The sequence below is a fragment of the Drosophila ananassae genome, chromosome 3L (genome assembly GCF_017639315.1).
Source record: "Drosophila ananassae strain 14024-0371.13 chromosome 3L, ASM1763931v2, whole genome shotgun sequence".
Lineage (NCBI taxonomy): Eukaryota > Metazoa > Arthropoda > Insecta > Diptera > Drosophilidae > Drosophila > Drosophila ananassae.
The window spans coordinates 4737843-4761127 of record NC_057929.1 but is presented as its reverse complement, the minus strand read 5'-3'; the positions used below and the strand labels follow the sequence as shown (position 1 = coordinate 4761127).

At 48.6% G+C, this 23285-nt stretch overlaps 4 protein-coding genes across 31 annotated transcripts in view; 2 read left to right on the top strand and 2 right to left on the bottom strand.

The window, feature by feature from the left end:
* The first annotated feature begins 628 nt into the window (after positions 1 to 628).
* LOC26514173 (general odorant-binding protein 66) lies at positions 629 to 2252 on the top strand. The gene is made up of 4 exons (XM_014908499.3): positions 629 to 1348; positions 1588 to 1701; positions 1756 to 1912; positions 1970 to 2252. Exons 1-4 carry the CDS (start codon positions 1235 to 1237, stop codon positions 2179 to 2181), a joined length of 597 nt encoding a protein of 198 aa, XP_014763985.1. The 5' UTR covers positions 629 to 1234; the 3' UTR covers positions 2182 to 2252.
* On the bottom strand, positions 2223 to 3252 carry LOC6495637 (cell growth-regulating nucleolar protein). The gene has a single exon (XM_001959235.3). It carries the CDS (start codon positions 3109 to 3111, stop codon positions 2284 to 2286), a length of 828 nt encoding a protein of 275 aa, XP_001959271.1. The 5' UTR covers positions 3112 to 3252; the 3' UTR covers positions 2223 to 2283.
* A 176-nt stretch (positions 3253 to 3428) lies between these two features.
* On the top strand, positions 3429 to 6289 carry LOC6494988 (ribonuclease Z, mitochondrial). Its single transcript, XM_001959234.4, has 2 exons — positions 3429 to 4726; positions 4799 to 6289. Exons 1-2 carry the CDS (start codon positions 3496 to 3498, stop codon positions 5872 to 5874), a joined length of 2307 nt encoding a protein of 768 aa, XP_001959270.1. The 5' UTR covers positions 3429 to 3495; the 3' UTR covers positions 5875 to 6289.
* Positions 6205 to 23285, bottom strand: part of LOC6495636 (sorbin and SH3 domain-containing protein 1) — a 37646-nt gene continuing 20565 nt past the window's right edge. For 4 of the 28 annotated variants that reach the window (XM_044715481.1, XM_044715486.1, XM_032450392.2 and 1 more), the window contains 14 exons: positions 18870 to 19009; positions 18691 to 18763; positions 18471 to 18503; positions 17872 to 18028; positions 17691 to 17811; positions 17295 to 17327; positions 16823 to 16875; positions 16584 to 16762; positions 12309 to 16199; positions 7979 to 8312; positions 7804 to 7918; positions 7528 to 7734; positions 7236 to 7465; positions 6205 to 7174 (listed from right to left, as the gene is read on the bottom strand). In XM_044715481.1, coding sequence (XP_044571416.1) covers positions 7006 to 7174; positions 7236 to 7465; positions 7528 to 7734; positions 7804 to 7918; positions 7979 to 8312; positions 12309 to 16199; positions 16584 to 16762; positions 16823 to 16875; positions 17295 to 17327; positions 17691 to 17811; positions 17872 to 18028; positions 18471 to 18503; positions 18691 to 18763; positions 18870 to 19009 — 5735 coding nt within the window. In that variant the 3' untranslated portion in view covers positions 6205 to 7005. Of the gene's footprint in view, positions 7175 to 7235; positions 7466 to 7527; positions 7735 to 7803; positions 7919 to 7978; positions 8313 to 10693; positions 11383 to 11966; positions 12066 to 12308; positions 16200 to 16583; positions 16763 to 16822; positions 16876 to 17294; positions 17328 to 17690; positions 17812 to 17871; positions 18029 to 18116; positions 18448 to 18470; positions 18504 to 18690; positions 18764 to 18869; positions 19010 to 19200; positions 19300 to 19675; positions 20057 to 23285 lie in introns of those variants that run through there. The other 24 variants (XM_032450401.2, XM_032450394.2, XM_014907904.3 and 21 more) reach the window with 22 other exon arrangements.

Below are 23285 nucleotides of genomic sequence, written 5' to 3'. Positions count from 1 at the left end.
ATAAGATTCCTCAGAGAGAGATCTAAAAGATCAGATGTTGATCCCTATCCGGATGAAGTCTTGTAGGCCCGGCTTCTTGGCAACACGGATCCGGCTAGTTAGTTGCGGGCGTTCTAATTCCAGAGAACTGAACTTCAGGCGGGCACGTGCCGGTTGATTGCTCTTGCCCCCCAGACCAGAAATTCCCCGTTCCATGCCACCGTGAAGCGCCGCCACGGCGGAGTGGAGAGCAGCTACCTACCACACAGACACATCCGAGTCCACACACAAATCCACACCCATTCCTAATGTCTTGCCCCAAAAAAATAGTGGTGCTGACATGACTTTTTGAATCTATTTTTTAGGAGGATTTTTTAAGATTTTTCTTCCATAATATTTAAGGCTTTTTGACCTTGCTCCTTTTAATATCTTTGAAATATTTTTAGTTATTTTGAATAAAAATTAAAAGCATCTATTTTGGCATCTCTGATCCACACCAATCCCTTTCCTTGGCGGGGTGTGTGCGAGTCGAAAATAAACAAATGGATAACTTCTGACTTCTGAGGGAGCGACGCAACGTCTGCGCCCTGACTGATGATGATCGGGTGCTGGAGAAGAACGGGGCGGCTAGCTGGGGGTGGGAGGACCTGGAAACGGAGATGCAACGCGAGCCGCTGGCGGCGGGGAGACCGGCAGTTGGACTATTTATGATGTATTTCTCGGTTAATTAGTTGCAGCTGAAAACAGAGGCTAGGGAGTGGGACTAGGAGGGACTCGGGGCTCCGAAATGGGAGTGGGATTGGGCAGGGGCATGGGAATGAAGTAATGCTTCCGCATGCATTTGCTATGAGTAGAGACATTGCATCCCGATCGCTTTCCAGAAGAAAGTGCGTGCCACGGTGCGTTTTTTTGCTATATTTGGATAATGCGCCGCTTGATCGGTGATGGATGCCTGCGCCTTTTCATCATTTATCTTCGAGTGCAGCGGGCTAATGGAACTGCAATGGGTTCCTGGAACTGGAGCGGAACGATAATGATGACGACGCATGCATGAGGATGACGCTGCACCCGAATTCCAATTTCAGACGCCTCTGACTCCACTACTCCCCGGCTGTAGTGGGGCGATTTCGGGCATTATAATTAAAAACATAAATTAAGCCTCAAATTAAAAGCCATCAAATGTTACGCAAAATTACACTTCCATAGGGGCTATTTCGATATAAAGCCTCTCAATTGTGGTCCCAGACTGTTCACAATGTTTAAAGTTCGGAATGGTTTCCTCTTCCTGGTCTTGGCCATTGGGGTTATGGGCAGAAATACTTCCTCCGATCTGGACGAGGATTGCGAATTGAATGCGGTTGATACTATGGTGAGTGTGACAGAAAAAGTAGAGCTTTTTATATTTAATTAATCTTGAAAGCATATAAAACTAGAAATATGAAAAGTTTTTAATAAATCTTGCTTTGTTTTTAAGTTAAATGTATTTTTTGTAAAGGAAACCATTTTGTTATAAAAACCATAGGACATAACATTATGGAGTCTAAACTCCTAACAGGGCCTTAACAGAATGTTAAAATACTACTATTCTACTACTATTTTCTACTTCAGCACGATTTCTGCTGCGACCTGCACGAGGAGGGACCACAGTTCACAGAATGCCAGAGAGAATGGCATGACAAGATTCAGTACTCCACGGATGAGGAGGAACAGAGCTATATGTTTGTGAGTTTCGATTTTAAAAGGCTTCCAGAAACAAATAACAAATTCAATTTTTAGTGCACTGCAGAATGCACTTTTAACAGCACCGAGATTCTGGGCAAGAATCGTCAGTCTCTCCGACTTCGTCAGGTGAAGAATCACCTGGAATCCTACCTGGTAAACGATGCTGATGTGGATCTACTTTATGCTACCTACGTAAAGTGCGACAAACATGGTAGGAGAGTAAACTAATAAGTGAAATATTCGGCAGATAAAAATGATTCCTTTTCAGCAATTTCCCTAATGCCACACACGGGTGTCAAGAAGCTGGCCAAGCGCCTGTCCTCATATGGCTGTCATCCATACCCTGGCCTGGTCTTCGAGTGCGTGGCGAACGAGATGATCCTCAACTGCCCAGCCAAGAAATTCCAGCAAACAGCCGCTTGCAAAGAGACCAGAAATTATTTGAAACAGTGCATGCAGTACCTAAAGTACAAGGCCTAGAGGTCCTTGAGAACAAAAATCATACAGAAATACACAGCACATGCAGCTTACATTTTTATTGTACTTTGCTATAACTTAACTACGTCTAGAGGATATACTTTGCTAGCTGGCTGCCTTGACCAGGTCGCCCTCCACCTGCAGGGAGTCAGCTAGTTTCAATTGCTTGTCGAAGCGCTTCGTGAATTTCTTGGCCTGCTTTTCGCTCAGCTCCTCCACAGCCAGATGCTTGGTATACTTTTTGAGAATCTTTTTGCGCAGCTTCTCCAAAAATATACCCTCGGACTGCTTCGACACAATCTTGGTGAGCTGTGAAGGCCAATCAAAGTCGCTGGTGGCCGTGCCATTGGTGGTTTCTTCGGGAGCTTCCTCCACTTTGGCTTTCTTCGTGGGCGGCGCCTCCTCTGACTCTTTCTTCTGCTGGATGGCTGCCTCCTTTTCAGCCTTGATTCTGGCCAGTTCAGCTTGCTTGGCCACCTTCAGCTTGTTGAGTTCCTTTTCGAGGATGTCCCACACCTCGGTGGCCTGGTGTCGTGGGAGTCGCATGCAGTTGCCTACGAAGTTCTCAAACTTGGCCTTCTTCCGTGGCACATTGTCCACGCTCTGGAGTTTCTGGAAGGCGTTGCGAAGGGCGGGAGTCAACTGATACTCGCTGCTGTCCAGGATCGCCCGAATGGAGTCCATCCAGCTGTCCTGCTTCTGGGCGTTTTTGTTGCGGGGCTCCTTGACCACAAAGCCCTGGGCCTGGCTGGCATACTTCTGAGCCTCGGAGATGCACTTTGTGTGGCCCGCATACTCCTCGCCGTAGAAGTCCTTGAGGCAATCCATGCAGGATACGCTCTTGTCGTTTCCACGGCAGCGAGTCTGGTAGTGTTTCTCCACCGCCGGCTTCTTGATCGACTCGCCGCAAATGTTGCACGTGAAGAACACCATGTCTACTTGTTCTCTAGTCTTCTCTATATGCGAAAATTAATATATATTCAAGGGAAATCGCTTAAATTCAGCCCGGCAATAGCTAAACAAAACGCACGTGGAGTTAAGTGTGACCATAACAGAGAAAAACATTGGGCTAAGAGTGTTGGTAAACAACAAAATGTTTTGCTTTTAAAATAACAGGAATGGTTGTTTTGTTTGAAAAATAATTAATCTATTATTAACTTTTTATTATTATATCTTCAAATTATTATTTAAAATTAAAGTTTTGTATTTAATTTATAATTTTATATTAAATCTATCGATAAGTTTTACGAATAGTTCATCTCTAGAAGCAACAGCTGGTAACCGAAACGTGAGGTCCGCGCCGTTGACTTAATACGAATGTTTGTGGTGAAATCGAGGTGTTGGCCGCTTTATGGAACTATTAGAACTTTCAAAATGAGCAGCTCGGTGGCGGCCACGATAGCCTCCGCCACGGATCCCTTGACAGGTCCTCGATATGAGCGTGAACCCAATGTGCTGCGAAAGAAGTTGGCCTCCGTGGTTCCTGGCTCTGTGAATCTCCAGGTGCTGGGTGCCGGGGCCAACGGAGCACCCGCCGCCGTCTACATGTTTACGGATCAGGCCCGCTACCTCTTCAACTGCGGAGAGGGAACCCAGAGACTGGCCCATGAGCACAAGACTCGCCTCTCTCGACTGGAGCAGATCTTCGTCACCCGCAACACGTGGGCCACTGTGGGCGGACTGCCAGGACTGGCGCTTACGATTCAGGATGCTGGGGTGAGAAACGTAGGACTCCATGGACCCCCACACCTCAATACGATGCTACAGTCGATGCGGCGCTTCGTGGTCCTAAAGAACCTCCAGATGCAGACCATTGACTGCTCGGGGGGCGGCTGCTTCGAGGACTCCATCTTAAAGGTGGATTCCCTGCCACTGGCCAGCTCGGTGGATCCCGAAAAGAGCGTTGTCAACTACATTTGCCAGCTGAAGCCGCGTCCGGGAGCTCTAAACCTGGTGAAGTGCGTGGAGCAGGGAGTTCCGCCGGGTCCACTGCTGGGAAAGCTCAAGAACGGCCAGGATATCACTCTGCCCGATGGAACTGTGGTGCGCTCGGCCGATGTCACCGAGGCCAGTGAAACGCACCTCTCCTTTGTTTTCCTGGACGTGCCCACAGAGGATTATCTCCCAGGACTTTTGGCTCAAGCAAGCCGGATTAAAGAACTGGGAAGCCAGAAACTGACAGAGGTGGCCTTAGTGATTCACTTTACACCTGAACGGATAACTTCTCTTCAAGACTACAAGGACTACGTGGCCCAGAACTTCTCGAAGGACACCCAGCACATTTATCTGGGCTCCCCGAACAATCAGTTTTCCGGATATGCTGCTGCCCACCGCATCCAGCATCAGCTGCATCAACTGGCGCCGCAGGTCTTTCCGCTTCTAAGCGAACAGTCGCCGTGTCAGAGTCAGAACCTCAGCCAAAACCTGAAGAAAACCAAGCTAGATGAAGAAGATCCCGAAAAGGAAGAGCCAGAGAAGCCATCGAATGACGATATTACGGAACAGGGTGTTGTGTCCATGACCAGTTTCCACTTGAGGCCAAAAAAAGGTACGTATTTGATAAAACTCTTATCTAAGCAATTAAGGCAATGGAAGTAACATGCTCTTATCTTTCCAATAGGACTGGATCGCACCCTAGAAGCCAAGCTCACGCCCGAAGAGTACGTGAAGGAGACCCATGCTGTACCTGGCTTCACGGAACTGCTGGCCAAGTTTAAGGAAGAGTACTCCTTCCCGGCCAGCTCTACCAACAGCTACCCCAAAATTATTTTTCTCGGAACGGGCTCGTGTATTCCCAACAAGACGCGCAACGTTAGCTCCATCCTGATTCAAACGGCAGCCGACGCCTACGTGCTGCTGGACTGTGGGGAGGGAACTTATGGCCAGATTGTGAGGCTCTATGGCAGGAGTAGAGCGGAAACAGTCCTCGCTCAACTGCAAGCCATTTACGTGTCCCACTTGCATGCCGATCACCACATTGGTCTGATCGGGCTGCTTCGGGAGAGGAGGAAGCTGAAGCAGAAAGTGGAACCTCTGATCCTGCTGGCTCCTCGTCAGATAGAACCGTGGCTGGAGTTCTACAACCGCCAGATCGAGCCTATCGAAGACTCTTACACCTTGGTGGGCAACGGAGAACTGCTGGAAAGTCCTCTGACCGGAGAAAAGGTGGAAGCCCTGGGCATCACCGCTATTGCCACCTGTCTGGTGAGGCACTGTCCCAACTCCTTTGGCATCAGTCTCACCTTGGCGGCCCAGCATGAAGGGGAACCCATAAAGATCACCTACAGTGGTGACACGATGCCGTGTCTGGACCTGATCGAACTGGGTCGCAACTCCACGGTGCTCATCCACGAAGCCACCATGGAGGACGACCTGGAGGAGGAGGCCCGGGTCAAGACGCACAGCACAGTTTCGCAGGCGATCCAGCAGGGCCGGAACATGAACGCCCGTCACACCATTCTCACCCACTTCTCGCAGCGCTACGCCAAGTGCCCGAGGCTGCCGGATGCCGAGGACATGAAGCAGGTGGCCATTGCCTTCGACAACATGCAGGTGACCGTCGACGACCTGCAGCACTACCACAAGCTGTACCCCGCCCTGCTGGCCATGTACGCCGAGTACACGGAGGAATTGGAGCAGCGGGCAGTGAAGCGGGAGCTGAAGCAGGAGCGGAAACGGAAAATGGTCCAAACGTGATGGTGAAAGTAGGGTCTTAGAGTAATTTATTCCCGGGCTTAGGCTTTATGTTAAAAAGGGATAAAGTGTTGTTTATTTTAAGTCACTAATTAGTTGTAAACTACACCATGAAATGTAACCAAAAGATAAAAAAAAGGGAAGAATATAAATGTTTTATATTTAAAGATTAATTTTTATAGGCACTTGTTTTAATGGATTAGTAACTTTTACTTATAACTCTTTTTAAATTATTAAAATTCAATCCTTGAATTAAAAAACCTACCTTTCGAATAGTTTTGTTATTAAATATTGTGAAAAAAATAGTCTATCCTCCCAAAAAATAGTCTATGATTTGTTTTTTAGTTTCATCTTTATTTACTAAATACGCTTGCAACAGTGTCTGTGTAATAAACGCTTTTTTTAAATGATTATAAAATGGTTTCTGTTTCTGCTGGTTCGGACCCGACAATATCATCATAATTATTAATTATCAATAATAAATATCCATTTAGCCGACTCAACAGGGGGCACTTGGTTCTTAGCACATGATTTTTATTATTATTTTAATTTTTTTTTTATTTTTTAGTCATTCAAATTTCAACTTTAAGGCACTTTAGTTCAACGGTCTCTGCTTGCTTCTTCATAGTTTTGATTAACGATTCTCTTTTTGGAAATTAGCTGTGACTAGTTAAAATTAGTAGGTAAACGACAAAATATATACCATATAAGTATGTTCTTAATTTAGTTTCTTCGATATTTGGTGTGTGTGTGTGGTGTGTGGTGTGGTGTGTGAGGGCGTGGGTGAATGGGGGAGAGTGGAGGGTACAACGTCTGGTTAATATTCTTGCACTTCATAAATAAACGTAATTCCAACATTGATATAATTAATGCTCTGTTTAAAAATAAATAAATAGCTTTAAATTACGGCAAACGAAAGCATCAGAATTAGCGGGATAAGAATTATTTAACAACAACATAAAATAATCCAGTAGAACCAAATCAGAGTTAATCTTAGAGCCTTCCAGCCTTCCAGCCTGCCTGCCTGCCTGCCTGCCATCCTCCTCTCATCGCATTAGACTACAAAAAATTCATTAAGATTAGAGACACGACCTCCGACCTCCGACGTCCGCGGGGCAGGATTGGCAATCTCCTCTAGGCCCGTTCCACGTAGTTGCCGGGGAATGTGCCGAAGCAGCCGGTGCGCTGCGAAGTGCCCACAAACCAACCATCGTCGCACTTCTCCAGCACATGGACCACATCGCCCTCGAGCAGCTCCAGCTCGTCGGAGTTCTGGGGCCGGTACTTGTACAGGGCGCGGTACCTGAAACGGAAATAATCCGGAAATGAGAATGGTTTTTAAAATGAAAGACAGGGATACTCACGCCAATGGCTCGGAGCTGGTGTCCACGTGGAGGGCGTCGGTCTTCTGCAGTGTTCGCGTCTCCTTGAGGATTCCGTTTGGTGGCTGGGATCCGTTTTGCGTCAGTGTGTTGAACTCATTGTTGATGTTTGTGCGGAGCGCGTCCAGAGTGGGTCGCAGGTTGGTGGTGCTTTGGGTGCTGATCACGGTGGTCCTTGCCGCAATGTCCTCGGCCCCGATGTCCGTGAGTACCTGTTGATGGAAGAGGGATTAGCTGACCATTATCCATTATGCAATAAAGATTGAGGACCAACCTCCACGTAGGAGACCGGGAAGATGCCCTTCCTGTTGGCAATCTTGCCCTCGAACCAGTTTCCGTCCACTCGGCGGGTCAGAGTCACCAGCTCACCCTTGTTCAGGGAGAGTTCGATGCCAGACTGTGCCTGGAAGTTGTATTTGGCACGGGCTTGTCCCTCCGATGGCCTCTTGGAGGGGGTGCGGGCTCCATCACGGCTGACGATCTGATATTTCGAGAATAATAGAGCATAAATTGGATTGGAGGTGATCTCTTTGTGGGTAGTGGCACTCACCTCGACATAACTGACTGGCAGCAGGCCAATCATGGCATTGTGTTCGCCCTCGTACCAGTTCGGATCGATCTGTCGCCGAATGTAGATGGTGTCGCCCTTGCGGAAGGAGAGCTCCCTATTGAAAGGAACAAAAGAGTTAAAAAGGACTCCTATCGAAGGATATATTCCACTTTACTTGGAGCTCTGTCCCTGGAAGTTGAAAAGTGCCCGGGCCACCGTCTTGGGGCCCACCAGCGACTTGAGGGTCACGTCCGTGGGGAAGTCATCGTAGCGATTGAGGGCGATGGGCGACTTCTGGGAGGGCGTAAAGTTGTCCGTGTGGCGTCGCGAATTCATGTCCTGCAACTCCTGTAGATACTTGCGACGTCGCTCCTCCTGGTAGAGCTTCTGCATGTGCTCCGCTTGGCGTATGGCTAGTTCGTCCTCCGGTATGTTCTGGCGCTGCTCATGCCTGATCGGGGTCTTGAAGTGGATGTTCACGTCTGTGGCATAGTAACGATTGGGAGACTCTGTTCAGATAAGAGGCACAAAGCACAAAAGCGTTTCAGGCTCAAGCTCAAGCAGCAGCTGTGGAGGTGTTGATCCGAATCCTAGTTAACTTAGTTCTAAGTCTTCTATCTGGACAGTGTTCTGTTGTCTAGAGCACTCTTAAAACCCCTCAGACTAAGATTAGACCCTTTTTTTTCTTATAGTGTAGCCCCTGTTTACCCTAAAAATAGCAAGTTGATGTCGTTGTCTCAGACGTAAGACGATCCGACCGCAAATCGTTGTTACTGCCGCCGCTTCTGTTACGAAACACTGGCTTATCTCGGGAGTCGGGTGCGGCCGTACATATCTGTCTGCCAATCGGTAGGCAAATAAACAGTCCTACCCCCTTCCACCTGATAGGCCTTATACTCCTAGGCACAATCTCCAATTGAATTAAGCAGCTCTCTCGGCTGCAATTGAAGTTAATGTTCTCGTTAGCCTAACGAGTTAATTGGGCTCTGAGCTGAAAACTTCAGAGATACAGAGATACGGAGATACAAAGATCTCTATCAAGAGCTATAATAAGCCAAATGACCTCGTGATAAGAGCCACACACTTCCCTATTTGTATGAGAATTACTCATTTCAAGAATATTTTAATACTGGATGCCTTGAAGTGCTCTGCTAAACGCTTCCACTCGATTCAATTGATGCCTTAATGGAACTGCGCAGCGGGCTATAAGACTGATAAAAAGATAATTTCAATAAAAAAAAAACAACACAACTTCAATTGACCCCATTCGGGAGGGGAAATCTCAAGGGGAAAACCACGGGTTGGGTGGAACGGTGTGGTTTGGAAGGGGGCAGCTGCACAAATATTTGTGCGGCAAATACCACATGAGCCACAGTGCTTTGTCTCTCGGCTCGGACAACAACAATTAACAACCGCTTTGTAAGCGGAGAAATGGAAAGAGAGGTCTAATTGACACTCGGGGGATTTTCACTTTCACTGATTCGCTGCGCGGCACATTTTTTTGCGAAAGTGCCTTGTATGGGGATGGAAAATCAGAGCCATATTAGCCAAGATTACTTATCATTTGAAAGTGGATCAGTCATCAATCATGATTGTTTAAATATTTAAAATGTAAGTTAAAATTTAAGAACACATTCCAAGGAAATAAAGGCCTAAAGATGACTCATTCCGGATGTTTCATCGGATTTTCCTTTGAAAAGTACTTCCAAGAACACTCACACACAAAATTAGAATACTATTTTCAAGGCTTTTCCTTGATTTTCCCTGCTTTTCACGCTCAATTAAGTTTTCTTTTGCTTGCCGCTCATTAGTCACTTAAATCAATCAGAATCGAATTCTGAATTCAAATCGAAGGTTGGATTCATTTTCTGATAAAGCCTCACAAAAACAACAAACAACAAACAACAACAACCGCTTTACGCTCCACTTGAGGCTGAGAGAAAGAAGGGGGAGGCACTTTACGCCCGACTTTACCGTTGCTCGCGTTGCGCTAAACTGAAACCGAAATCGAAACTGAATGGAGGCCCCCCCCTATTATGGGGAGCAGCTCCTCTAAGCAACCGAAAGAAAGAGAAAGCACTAGATAGGGAAGGAGAAGGGGATGGGGGAGACCAAGAGCGAAAGGAATGAATGGGAGAGCGTAGAGAGGCCAGAAGACGAAGCTTCGGCGTCGACGTCAGAGTCTCTTTTTTTTTGGGTGAGTAATCTCCAAAGATAGTGGCGCTTACTCGCTTACTACAAGTTCCGTTTTTTTATTATTTTTTTTTTTTTACCGGCGCCTACTCACGTTTCCAAGATACTGTTGTTGTTTCAAAGGGGGGCCGAGCAACAGTGGGATGAAATAATAAATTATTTTGATTTAATATTATTATAAAGTTTAGTTGCTTTTTAGTTTGGGAATTCTAACTGAAAACGCTATTAATTTTTTCTCACTTATATCTATGAGATGTTTAAGCTATCTGATAATTACAAAATCCCACCCACTGTGCCTTTCCCCCATCTCGATCTTTGGCGGAGAAGAGCTTTTTATCGCACTTACTCACACACTTGCAAGCTTTTATCACTGAAACGTGAGGAGCGTGGCGAAAAGCTGGTGAGCAGCGTGTGCCTAGCTGGCGGCCTCTCTCTTTGCCAGCTCTGTGGCAATCTCCCAGCTGTGGCAGCCCAGGTGATAACGAGTTTTTACTTTTTTTTTTGTTTTTGCAAAAGAAAAACCGTGAGAAAGTGCAAAAAAAACAGGAAGGTCGCTTTAGTCAAATGAGAAAGTGCATGGAAAGGGGGTTCAATCGATCGTTTGGCTTTCTTTTATGTCGCGGAGTGACTAGCAAGCCACTTACTTTAATATTTAATAATTAACTTTAATAATTAATCCTTTAATTCAAATACTAACGCTCTGGCCACTGCCTTAGATGCTTCTGTGGCAGATACTGCTTCTGCTGCTGTTGCTGCCACAGGAGCAGGGGCATGGAAGCTCCGATGGCGCGCTGGTTGGCCAGGTAAGCCTGCCGCTGACTGGGCTGAGGGGTGTGGGGCAGACCCACCACGTGGTAACCCACCGCACCACTCTGATACTGGGGCGGAGGTGGTGGCCTCAAAGGGGCGGAAGGGGGTCTGGGGTAGTCGTATCCCTGGCGATGAATCCACAGGATTTTGCCGCAGTTGGGTACATTGCAGACCCCATTTTCCTGATGCAACACCACATTGTTGTTGCGGGGACGGATGTTGCCACTGTTGTTGTTGTCACTCTGGTAGTGGGGGGTAGTGTCGCCACCACTGCTTTGCGGTCGTTGCCAGGGATTGTGATTAATCTCGGAGCTGCGCCACCAGTTCTGTGAGTCCACCAGCTGCCCATCATCCGCATCCAGGTCGTTGCAACTGCGATGTAGTTTTTGCCGCCAGTGGACCGCCTTGTTCTTGGAGTAGCTGGAGGATTGGCTGCGATGGGGAGCCAGTGTTTGGTGGATCATCTCGCTACCGCTACCCACACACAGTTGCGTAAGCCGTAAGTACCCGGTTACGGGGCATTTAATTCGGACGGACGCGTTTTCTTCCGAGCGACGTGTTTTTTGCGGCCCGGAAAAGTGAAACTGACTAACGGCCACGGTGAGTGGCGCGCGAGTATTCCAGAGCCCACTTCCAGTGGCAGTTTGTTGTTTTGTTGACGGCACCGTCTTGGCCATGGCAACGCTCGAACCGGCAAGGTGAGCCACCCCCCTGGCGGCAAATAACAATAGCAACACCACTTTCGGGCCAGGTAGACAGGTGGGTGGTTGGGTGGTGGGTCGGACGAACTAAGCGGGTCAGAGCGTCCGCGTGGCCGGCGTTTTCATTGAGGATATCGATTAATTTGGTCATCCGAAGCACACGGCACACCTTCAAAGCCAAATTGCAGCAATTGCGGAAATTCTACCTCATGGCGGTAGTAAAAACGCTTTTAGGAAAGGTCAACGTATGACAGTAGATAGTGGCAGCAGGGGCGGAGATACCAGTTCCCAAAGGGGGTGGAAATATTTATTTAAATATATTCAAAACAAAGACTAGACCTATTGCTCTGGTTTACTTTTCAGACTATAATAACTTCCATATAATATATACTTAATACAAGCTGGCAAACAATTCCTGTCCAGGAATCAGGAAAAACACCTGAATCTTTCGTCACTCACCTGTTCCATCGACGGTGTCGGAGTTGTACGGGATATCGTAGGATGAGAGACCCTTGACTGGCGGCTGGGGGGGAATAGGAGGCGCATTCGGGTCGAGATCTGCGCCAACGTAGACAGATAATAGACGGAGTAAAGGGATAATTTCGAGTGTTAAACCAATTAGGGAGTAAGTACCCAATAGAACAGAAGCAGCTAGGTAACTCTACGAGTTCAGGCGACCAACGAAGCAAATGGCTGAGGGATTACTAAAGAGTTGCCCCAGATCCCTTACCTCTCTGACCCCTAAAGTGATCCTCCCTCTCACTGTTTCACCTGCAAGTTATGGTTTTTGTTTCTAGTCACCTTTGAAAGTCACCGCCATGGTCTTCTTGAGACGTTCCAAAGTGCCATTGCCATTGGGTTGACTCTTCTCTCTGGCATCGGGTTTCTTCTTGCTGGTCTCCGCACCCTCTGGAACATATCGTGCCTTGGGACGATGCTTGCTGGGATCGAACTTCTGGTTGGCGAAGATGTCTTTCATGCAGCTGGTTAGCCGCGAGCTGAGGCGATGGCTCTGCGACCTGGCCGGTCGTGGTGGCGAGGTGGAGCTGGCCCTTTGGACAACCTCTCTCTGGGGCTTCTTCGGCAGCTGAGGTTTCGGCTTTGAGGGCAGCGGATGGCGGTGGGCCACCCAGTCGGCACTCAGGTGCGGCGAGATTACGTGCACATCCCGCATGTCCGGATGCGAGGTGGACAGGTAGCTCTGGGTCTGCAGCTCCGGCGATTCGTAGCGCATCCTCAAGCGCTCAACGCACTGGCTGCCGGTGCTCAGACTCCGAGTGGGGCTGCTCCGCGGCAGGAGCTCTCGCTTCAAGGCCGCCGTCTTGCTAATGATATCGATGTGGGGCATCAGGCGATCCTGGGCACTCCTCTGACGCCGCCTTCCTCGCTCGGGCGACGGCGTGGCGCCACGTAGTTCGAACTTGTGGGTCAGTCGGGGCACATCCCCCGCCTGCTCCTTCGACACCGCCTCCGAAGCGGTGTCCGGGGCGTCTTTGGATCCCGTATTCACTTCGGGATCGCTGCGCGCCCTCCGCAGCGAGCTAAGCCCAAAAAAATCCCTCCGTTCTGAGGACTGTTCCCGGGACTGCTCGCCGGACTGATGGATGCTCTCGAAGTGCTGGCGCATTTTCCGCACCTCCCCGGTGTAGACTCTCTGCAAGTAGGAGCTGGAGCAGGCGGAGGCCTGGCTTTGGGGCGACAAACTCCTCGAACGGTAGTAGGAGTCCGAGTAGAGCTCAAGACTGGCGTCTGCGGGATCCGGAGAACCGTTCCCAAAGCTGATAAGTTCCGTATCGTCGGGCGGGCGCTCGGGTGGGCTGTGCAAGTGAAAATTTACCCGGGCAGCAGGTCGTTCGCCGAACACCCCGCTCAGGTCGGTCAGGGAGTTGCTCAGCTCCTGGTGCTGCAGGCAGGTCTGTCCCCTGGCCCTTTGCCGTTCCTGCATGTTGTGCTCGATGAGTCGCATGACCTCCGCCTCGTCCGGAGAGGAGTCCTCGCGAGCGTGGTAGATGGTCTTTGGTGGCTCATCAAACTGGCGATCCTCGAAGTACTGTATTTTCTGGTTGATATTCTCGGAGGGATCACGAGGATCCTCTTTGGCGTCTTCTTTTGGTGGTGGCTTGGTTTTCGCCTCCTGGCTGGGCGTGGCCTTTGGCCGGGGAGGCACTTCTGGTGGCTTTGTGAGGGTCAGCTCCGCATTCTTGGCCGCAATGGCGCCACGAGTCTCTCTGGCCACCACCACCGGCGACTGACTCCGTGTGGCACGTGGCAGCGTCTGGTTGGCTTGCTGCTCCTCTCTCTTGCGCTGAACAGATCCGAGGAGCTGGTCCTTGGAGATGCTGGAGTTGCAGCGGACTTTTAGGCCATTGGGTCGGGCACCCTTTTCCACAGTGACCACATACTGCTCTTCGACGGCGGGTATTTGACGGTTACCGGAGTATATCTCGTTAAGTTGCTGGGTGATTTTCTTGATCTGGTCCTTGGACAAGGTGCTCACCAAGTCGTTGTCCAAATGGCGATCCATTTCGGGCTCTACCTTCACGCGCTGCTCCAGACTACTGGCCAAGTCGGCCACCGTGTTGCGCCTCCAGTGGCGATGAACTGGCTCGGATTGCAGCTGCTGTTGCTGCCGCAGGAAGTTCAACTGCTCGAAGTTGTCCCGCAGATCCTCCACGGATTTCTTCTTGGTGCACAGGGCTTGATCAGCGTCCTGGCGCCACTTGATGGCTTCCACGTCCTTGGACCGAAAGTGCAGATCCCTTTGCTTCTGGTCATCCTGTAATTTGCCCACCAGGTACTGCAGCTCCTTCTCGGCTCGTTCATGCAGTCGCACCTTGCGCCACTCGTCGAAGTCCAGGAGCTCGGCGTCTTTGCGCAGCGGATGGAAGCTGCTGGAGGAGGTGGCCCTCTCCAGTTGCCCCACTCGCTCCAGCGTGCTGTAGAAACGGTTCAGCTCGGTGAAACGCTCGCAGTTGTTGCGATAGCGGCAGCTGGGGCTGTGGCGCTCCAGGTGGGTCAAGGAAGTGGCGCTGTGGGCCAGTTCTCCGCACTGGTAGAGTCCCTGAGAGGGGGCGGGCGTCGACTTACGGCCCCGGTCATCGGCGCTGCTCAGGCTGCTGGCCCGGGCCAGGGACTGCTCCTTGTCCTTGGAGCGCAGGCTGTCGATGCGACGGCGCGAGGGGGAGCGCACCTCCCGGTTGATCTGGGGCACCCTCACCTCCCGAGTGGGCGAGAAGCGGCGCTCCTGGCTCAGTTGCGGCGATAGGGGACGGGCAATGTCCGTCACAGCCACTTGCTTGGGCGGACGGTGCTGGTCATTGCCCTCGTACTTCCACACCAGATCCTCAATGCACGGCTGCGGCGGAGGGGCCGAGAAGTCGCAGACATCCTCGGAGCAGAACTTGTACTCCTGCGGCAGGGACATGGCCTGCTTGGCATTGTAGTCGTTCCAGAAGTTGGTCTTCTCCCGCACCGACTCGCTGTACGAGTGAACCGTCAGTGGTGGAGGTGCTGGCTTGGCAGCTGCCTTCCCCTGCTGGCGCTTCCGGGGAACATGTCCTTCGCTGCGACTGCTCTGAAGCGGGACCAGAGCCTTGGAGCCGCCGGTGCCCCTGGATTTGCCCACATAGGTTTTGGGCGGGGCTATGGGAACATACTCCTGGTGCACCATCGAGTCAATGGAGAAGGTGGAGTTGCTGCGCGGCAGGCTGTCATTGGAGCCCGTTTTGGCCTGACCCTTGGCGGTCTTGGAGGAGGACTTCCTCAGCGAGCGAGTGCCACAAGCCAGCAGCGTTTGGGGCCGCACTTGCGGGAAGCACATGGTCTGTCGCGTGGTAGTGCTCACTGTACTGACAGTAGGACGAAGTCGGGGCAGTGACTTGCTGCGCGAAGTGGCATACGAACGCACTGCCTCCTTCACTTCTTGGGGAGACTTCAGCGATGGATCCCGGAGTATATTCGTACTGGCCTCAAAGTTGGTGCGACTGGGTGGGAGAGTATTCTCTAGCCGCTTCTTCTCCTCGGCGAAGCTCCGCTCCTTGGAGATGCTTCGGCCAAAGGCCACTGGACTACGGCTGGACTGACGCAGCGCCAGGAGGCGAGCTGGTCTGCGACTGGGGCTGGCAGACCTCAGGCGGGACTGCTGCTGCTGTTGCTGCACCCGGCGGGTCAGCCTCGTCTCCTTGGTGGCGGTCAGAGTCTGCAGCAGCGTGGACACAGCGCCCACGGACTTGGAGCGACAGATGGGCTCCCGACGGGAACAACTCGAGGTGGCTACCTTCCTGAGAGTGATGGTGGACACTCCAGTGGCCGGCCCATTCGGCGGCTGGAAGCACTGCTCGTGCCTGGACTTGGAAGCGGAGCTGAGCACCCGGACCGTGCTCTTGGTGCAACTGGACTTCCGGTGGGGCGGCCTTGGTGGAGGCTCATCCTGCGGCGCCTGCTGCTTCTTGCTCAGCGGTATGAACGAGGGCAGATTCTTCGAAATCTGCGAGAACATCTTCGTCGGCTTCTGGCTCCTCCTTTCTTGCAAGCTTTGGATGTGGGTAGGTGGTGGTGGCGGCGGCGGTGGAGGCGGTGGTGGGGGTGGTGCTGATGGCTTTACTGGTTCTTCCTCTTCCAGCTCCTTGGTGCTCACTCGAATCTTTGTGAGCGTGGGAGTGATCTGTATGAATTCGAACTCCTCCACGATTTCTTTGGAGGAAGGCAATAAATCGGTTTTGGAGATTAGGCATCGTCTGGACGTGGTTTTAAGTGGTGCCTGTGCCGTGGTGCCGTTAACGGTGGTGCTTTGGGTGGCACCCACATCCTTGTGGGCGGGCAAAAACAACTTCAGGTGAGCAGTGAGAGAGAGGGTGGGTGAGAGGCAACGAAACTGGGGCAACAAGTGGCTAAGATTTTACCATTTTAGATAGCTTGAGTGTAGGAAAGATAGAGACCTTGGAACCAACACCGTTTGCAGGATTAGTAAGTAAAATAGCCCAGCGTCTTAAAACTAAGTTAGTCATTAGATTTCTAAATATTATTTCTCAACAGTGGAACTATCCTGGAACAATAATCGGAAAAAGACAGACTCACCACGGGGCTTCTCGGGCGCGGGCTTACGGAAGCCGAGCAGTGGAGGTTCTCCGCCTGCCTGGAGACTCTTGTAGGCCTGCCTTTGTTCCACGGGACTCAAAGGACTGCTCACTGGAAGCTCCTTCTTGCGGAAGACTAGGTTGGAGTCACTGGTATAGCCAGATTCCTTGGCCAGAGCTCTGGAATGAGTATTTTTAGATTTAAATAAAGAAATATGAATGGAACTCTTATGATCTCACCTGGACAAGTTACCTTCAGTGTACAATGGTGAGAGTTTCGATTGTTCAAGATTCTATTCAAAAACGGAGACAAAGGATAAAGATATAAAGGAAAAAGATATCTTAATAGGAGTAACTTAAGACTTGTATTGAGTGGCTTTAATTAGTAGTTCTGGTGCCTGTTGCAATGATTTCTGCCTCGCTCAGACTGATGGATGTTCTGTCCAGGGGAAACTTACTCCGATTCCGTCGAAATCATCGACAAACTCTATGATAATACGTGGAATACGCGTATGCTCCCTAAGCCACTTTGCGAAGGATATGGATCAGGCATTTTTTGAAGGCAATGGTTGGCAGGGAAAGATACAATTGTAAGCAGATAGGTTGGAAAAGGTTTAATTCTCGTTAGGTAACGGAAAACTCAATCACGAGTAACTCAATCGGAAGGTAATAAACTTAGACTATAACTAGTATTATATAGTAGAGATCATACCCCGTTAAAGATGTCCATCACTTCGTCCCACCACTAGAATTGTGAATAGAATAATTGCTGTGAGTTAATACATTTTACGCGATTTCAATGACTGAGTATGGATCATGAAGGGTGAGAGTGGTGCACGATTTTGGTTGAGGGGCGTTATAGTTATAATAATGGTGGTGCAGGATGGCAGGTGTATTAGGCCATTGGCTTTTTATTCTTTAAGGTGAGGTTTAGCTGCGAAAGCTTCGGTACTTTGGTGTTTCAGCGAATTAAAATGATGTTTGATGATGAGGTTTTCCTAACGATGAACAGTGCGACCAACATTGTTTCTATTTTTTATGTTACAAACACGGAATTGGTCACACTGATGAAGTGGTGCAAGTGTTTGTTATGAGTCTGGGCACTTACCTCCTTCTTTTCCTTTTCGGAAACCGACGAATGACCAGTGGTATAGTCTTCAATGCGTCCTGGCTGATTTTTATACGAGTTCTGTGCTGATTTTATAGGATTTGGCATAGTACCATACAACCTGAAAGAGTTCAAGCTCCAGTTAACCGGGAATCTTTAGAGCTAAATAGCATTTACTGACTTCTCGTCCTGGTTGAGGTTGCGCACATTGACAGCCGAGGAGACGGACTGAACGCGGTGCGGATTCTGGGTGCGGTACCTCACCGTAGTGGAGTAGTCGGAGTCGTAGTTGGGTTCGGGCTCTGAGACGTAGCCGTTGCTCTTGTACGACGGACGGGCTGATTGGATAAAGAGAGCTCATTAGACATTGTCATCCAAGCCGGACAATAAAGCAGTTTATCAAGCTCTACTAATCGCAGTCATTACTTTGTTTTGTTGGTGTACTGGCGGGCATGGTGTTAGGCTAGCGTTGTTTTCTTGTGTGTTATTTTATTTTGGCGGTGGCTTGTGGGTGGGGTTAGGCCTTAAAGTAGGTTAGTCTTGAAATTTAGTAGAAGCTGCCGAATTGTCAATGAGCTAACGCTGGAACATGATAGAGATCGTATGTAGGACCAAATAATACAGCATGCATGGAACAAAATAAAACCCAATCAACAGTGTTCGCTCTATTTTTTAGAGACTTGAACACTCTACTCTATCTATAAATATGTACAGGCGAAAGCGAGGAGGTACAGGATGGAGACTACGGGGTATAGCATAGTTAAAAGATCAAAGAATCACCTCTGGGACACTTGTAGCGAATCACGAAATCATCTTGAGGTAAAAGCGAATGGAAATGTGAGAAACGAGATTGGTTTTTGAGAAGAAGAGACCAATGCAATAAGTTGGAGATCAGACTGAAGCATTAAAGGGTGTTTTGGGAATGAAGTGGGATGGTGGGATGGGGGTTCTAGGGGTTCGTAATGCTTCAGACCGATGGGTGAAAGTGGGAGACATTTACCGCCGTTCTTCTGCTTGTGGATGGTCTGGTACAGACGCTTGTACCATTCATGTTGATGAGGCTCCTGGACTTCCTGTTTTGTTGGATAAGGATAAGGACAGTACTCGTATCAGAATCGTAACAAAGAAGCCCCCCATTGTAAGCCCCCCATGGTTGATGTAAAATGGAGATTCCTTTACCGATCTGAGAATGATGGGCATTCCATCGTTGGTCACCGGACCGATGCCATCGTACTGCCTTCGCCCTAACTGTGCCATTTTCCGGGGACGATCGTTGCCCGTCTCCGGTTCGCTCAGATACTCGCTCTTCACCTTGTAGACTGGAAACCGCAGATGAATTAAGGGGGTTAGTGCTTTGGGTAATCCTTTTTTTGGGGTTTTGGGTTTCTGTTTTCAGGGTTAAACAAATAGGGTGACATAGATCACGGCTACATTCAGTGTTGTGCTTCGACGTGAGCTCGCTTCACCTGGTCACTTGCCCTAACAAACATCTAACATCGGCTATACTTACTGACTTCATTGGGCCTGTAGGCGGGACGACCTACGTCGGACACTTGGCGGCGCACGAAGGGCCTTTGCAGTTCCGAATTGGAAGAGGATCGTTCAAATGCTTGTCAGAAGGATAAACGAGAACTGATCGTTAGAGGAATAAAATACAAAATGAGGAGAGAGCCAACTGTGCGATACCCGATACTCAAAGATAGACAAGTTATTACATTCTTATGATCTAATAGACATAAAGATGCTTCTATACCCAGACCAAAATAGAGAACAAGTAGCCTGTTTTGTTGAAAACAAACTACTTCTTGAAAGTGCTATAAAATTTTATAGATTTGGCATGAAATATTGATGGGTTTTTCAATAATATTAAGTCATTTTCCCCAAAATATCGGACAATTCAGTGGAAATTTTATGCCTCTTTGAGTTTTGGGTAGTCGGATACTACAGCGAAGAGGTGGAAAAGTCAAGGAGAAGATCTGTAGTACTTCGGATCTTGTCGGAAACACTCCGACTGGGGGCTATGGGACCAAAGTGCTGGGAACAATCAGTTTCGGCGTAGTCCGAGTTGGAATTGACGGAGTTGAGGGACGGCGGTGCGGGCGGTGGGGGCGCCTCTCCGTTGGTGTAGGACCACGGTGGTGTCGTCGTTGTCTGCTGCTGCTGTTGTTGGTGTTGCAGGGCCGTGTAGCGGCGAGGCAGGGTGGGGGACTCGAAGTGCACCGGACGGAACTCCTTGCGACCGCTCAGTGCCGGCGACGGTTGCGGCGTCCACACGGGCTGGGCGGGTAGCGGTGGGGGCGGAGGCGTGGCCGAGGGGGCGCCCGATTGATTTAGTTCGTTGCTGGATCCGTAAGGTGTCCACACGCCTGTCGAAAGTTTCAAGGGATGAGACCATGTGGGCGGGTGTCGTTGATATTTCATTTCGTTTCATTTTTAATTTTTTTTTTGTGGTGGCATATGACATTTTCAGGGGCGCCGTGGGTCAGAGATTGAGTTTCTAGCCGCGACATTTACACTTGTCAACAAATTTATGCCCAATGGGCGCCTCAATCTGCGGTCGCTCTTCGAAAATAGCGCTCGGCAGTCAACAAACCGACCGAAAGACAAATTGACAAACAAACATAGCGACGTAGAACAGCAATAATTAATACGACTGCGACCAAGGAAGCCGCCATTTGGCAGCCATTCAAAATTCGGCCAACACACACACACTTGGCCAACACACACACTCGCACACCCAAACACACAGAGGTGGGGAGTGTAAAAAGGCCCGGGATGAGTCATCGCATTTGGCGCATGTTTAGCATTCACAAAATACACAGATACAGACCAAGATAGACCAAGAGATATAAATTTATATTCCCGTACCGTTAAAGAACTAAACGAGGTGTGCTATTATAATTATCTGAAGAGAAATCTATTTTTTAATCAAGTATAATCATTATTTAAGAAACTTTATAAACTATACTTTTGTGAGAACAAAACCTGGCACCTTTGAATCAAAAGTAATTTGTATCTCTTTAGATTTAAAGATCTTAGTCCCCCACTTTATAATGATTATCTAGAGATGTTCTATCTAGTGGCTCACCCACTTTAAACACAAGAAAGCCTTCAGAAATTTCCAATCTCTTGATGAATATAAATTGCTTCCCATTAAAATGCCAACATAATTCCATAACTTGTTAAGTAACCCACCCAGTGTCTGTGCAGGTTTTGCATTGGGTCTAGCCAAAATCTTTCATTCTACAGATTTATATGCCACCTGTAAAAAAAAACAAAAACCACAAACAAACACGTCGAGATACAGATACAGATACAGTCAGAGATACAGAGATACAGATACAGATAGATCTGCCCTAGGCGCACTGCCTTCGAGACATTGACACGTATTTGGATGAGGAGCAGCGGTCTCTTGCCTCTTGCCAGCGTTTTGGTTTCGGGTTAGAGGGGTGCTCGGTTAGAGGGGGAGGAGCAGTGGTGGAGCAGTGGGGGTGGTGATGCTGGTCGGTCGTATGTGGGCGCGCTGACGTCTTTATTCAATCAGCACTTAATTGAATTATACAATCGAATCAAAAGGAGACTTCTCCTTGCAAATGTCAATCAAAATCGCGCACACACAGATGGATATCCTCTGAGTCACACGCGCTAATCGCTTTCAATTTATCTGATGGATTTACCTAGAAGATGCACTCAGATACAGATAAAGATACGGATACCGATACGGATGCAAATACGATTTACGGATAACGATTTGGAGAGCGTTTCGCTGATTGAGTTGCTGACTCCGCGCACGGCTCGAGGCGAACTAAATTTTGCGTGACTCGCCAGCGTCGAGCAAAGCCCAGGAATGGGGATGGATTCGGAATCGGATTCAGATTCGGAAGGGGAATGGGTATGGGTATGGGTAATGGGCAGGGGAGAAACAAAAGGCCAAATCACAAGCAACCGGCTAACGAACACACCCATCTAGTTGGCTGCTCCTCCTTCAGTCAGTCGGTCCCAGTTCCAGTCCCAACTAGCTACTACATAGTCTGTATACCCCCTTCGCGAATAGAAGATCAATTACTCGGCGGGCACTCAAATGTGGGAGCAGTAACAGTAGTGTTCGATCAACCGGAGCAACGAGGGGCTACCACGAATAGATCGAGGGATCTTCGCTTTTCACCCCGGAACGCCAATTATGCGTGCAATGCGAAATGGAACGGAAATGTGTGCGGCGGAGTACAGTGAACCAGCATTTAAACAACAATAAAAAAGTCACCCAAAAACAACTGAACAAAACAAAAAATAAAAAATAAAATACAACTCTTCTTGGCAAAGCCAAATCCAAAACAAAAAACAGTCCAAAAAGACACACAAAAGCCAAACAAAACACAAAAGCCAATTCGATTGGTTTGGCTTGACTTGGCTTGGCACTTCCGGTGGCCACTGCTGCCTTTAGAACAAATCAAACGGAAAATTCGAAAATTCGCTTGGATGAGACAACAACAACAACAACAAAGAAAATGTTAATAGTGGCACTTGAGTGCGACACTGCCATAGATACTACTAATACTACCAATACTACTGCGAAGACTACCCAGAGACACACCCGCAAAAGGAGTGTCCGCAATCGAGCAGCAGAAGCCGCATTTCGAATTTCGTTCCTCAAAGCAATTCATTTTCAAATTTATCGATTTGCGAACAAGAAAATTCTGAAAAAAGCATACTATACACTTTAAAGAATAAAAGGAATTATTACTATACTATACTAATTTTATATTTATATATAAAAAGATAAGGTTTTCATTAAGGAGACTTCTATCATTTCAGGTATAATGGTTTGAAATACCATAGTACTTCTAGTACTTCAAAGTACTTTTTTCAATGAAACTATCCCTTTTTAAACTCATTTCTTTCCGTGTAATTGGAAGGGGTCTAACCTACAATGAGGGAACCATTTAATTTTAACTCGGGATAGTTTTTAAAATGTTTTTCCAATAGCGGAACCAACAGCTCATTGCGGCCTTGTAAAATTCACACAAAAATAGGTGTGTGTCTCTGGGGGGCTGTGTGTGTGTGTGTATGGGGGGAAAGTGTGTGTGGAGAAAGGGGAAAGCGGGCTGGTAGATCAGAGTAACCTGTCGCCGATTGGGAACGGGAGTTCGGATCCGGAGTTCCGACCTGTCAATTGGAAATGGGAATGGAAATGGGTGCGCCCGACTCTGGCAAATTAAGAGCATTTCCTGGGCTGATTTATGGGGAATTTAGGGGGAGTACGTTGGGGCTTTGGCTTTCAAGAGGCAATTGGGGAGTTGGAGAAGAAAACTTATCCAGTTGGGGTTATTTATGGAGTACAGCATACTTGTGGTTCAACCGGAACTGATCGGAACTTTCCTAGATGGAAGGCATCAGATGAAAGGGATTATTTGTATGCCACCTTATTTTGTTTGGAAAGAAATGTCGTAAACTAAGCTAGTTAGATCAACTAGTTTAATCTAGTTTAATGGAGCCTACCCATAGATGGATGCCCAACCCACTCGAAACCATTCCATCTTCAAAGTAAATTTCAGTTTTCTTTGATTTCCACCTGTAATAAATTCCCCAGTATTTATA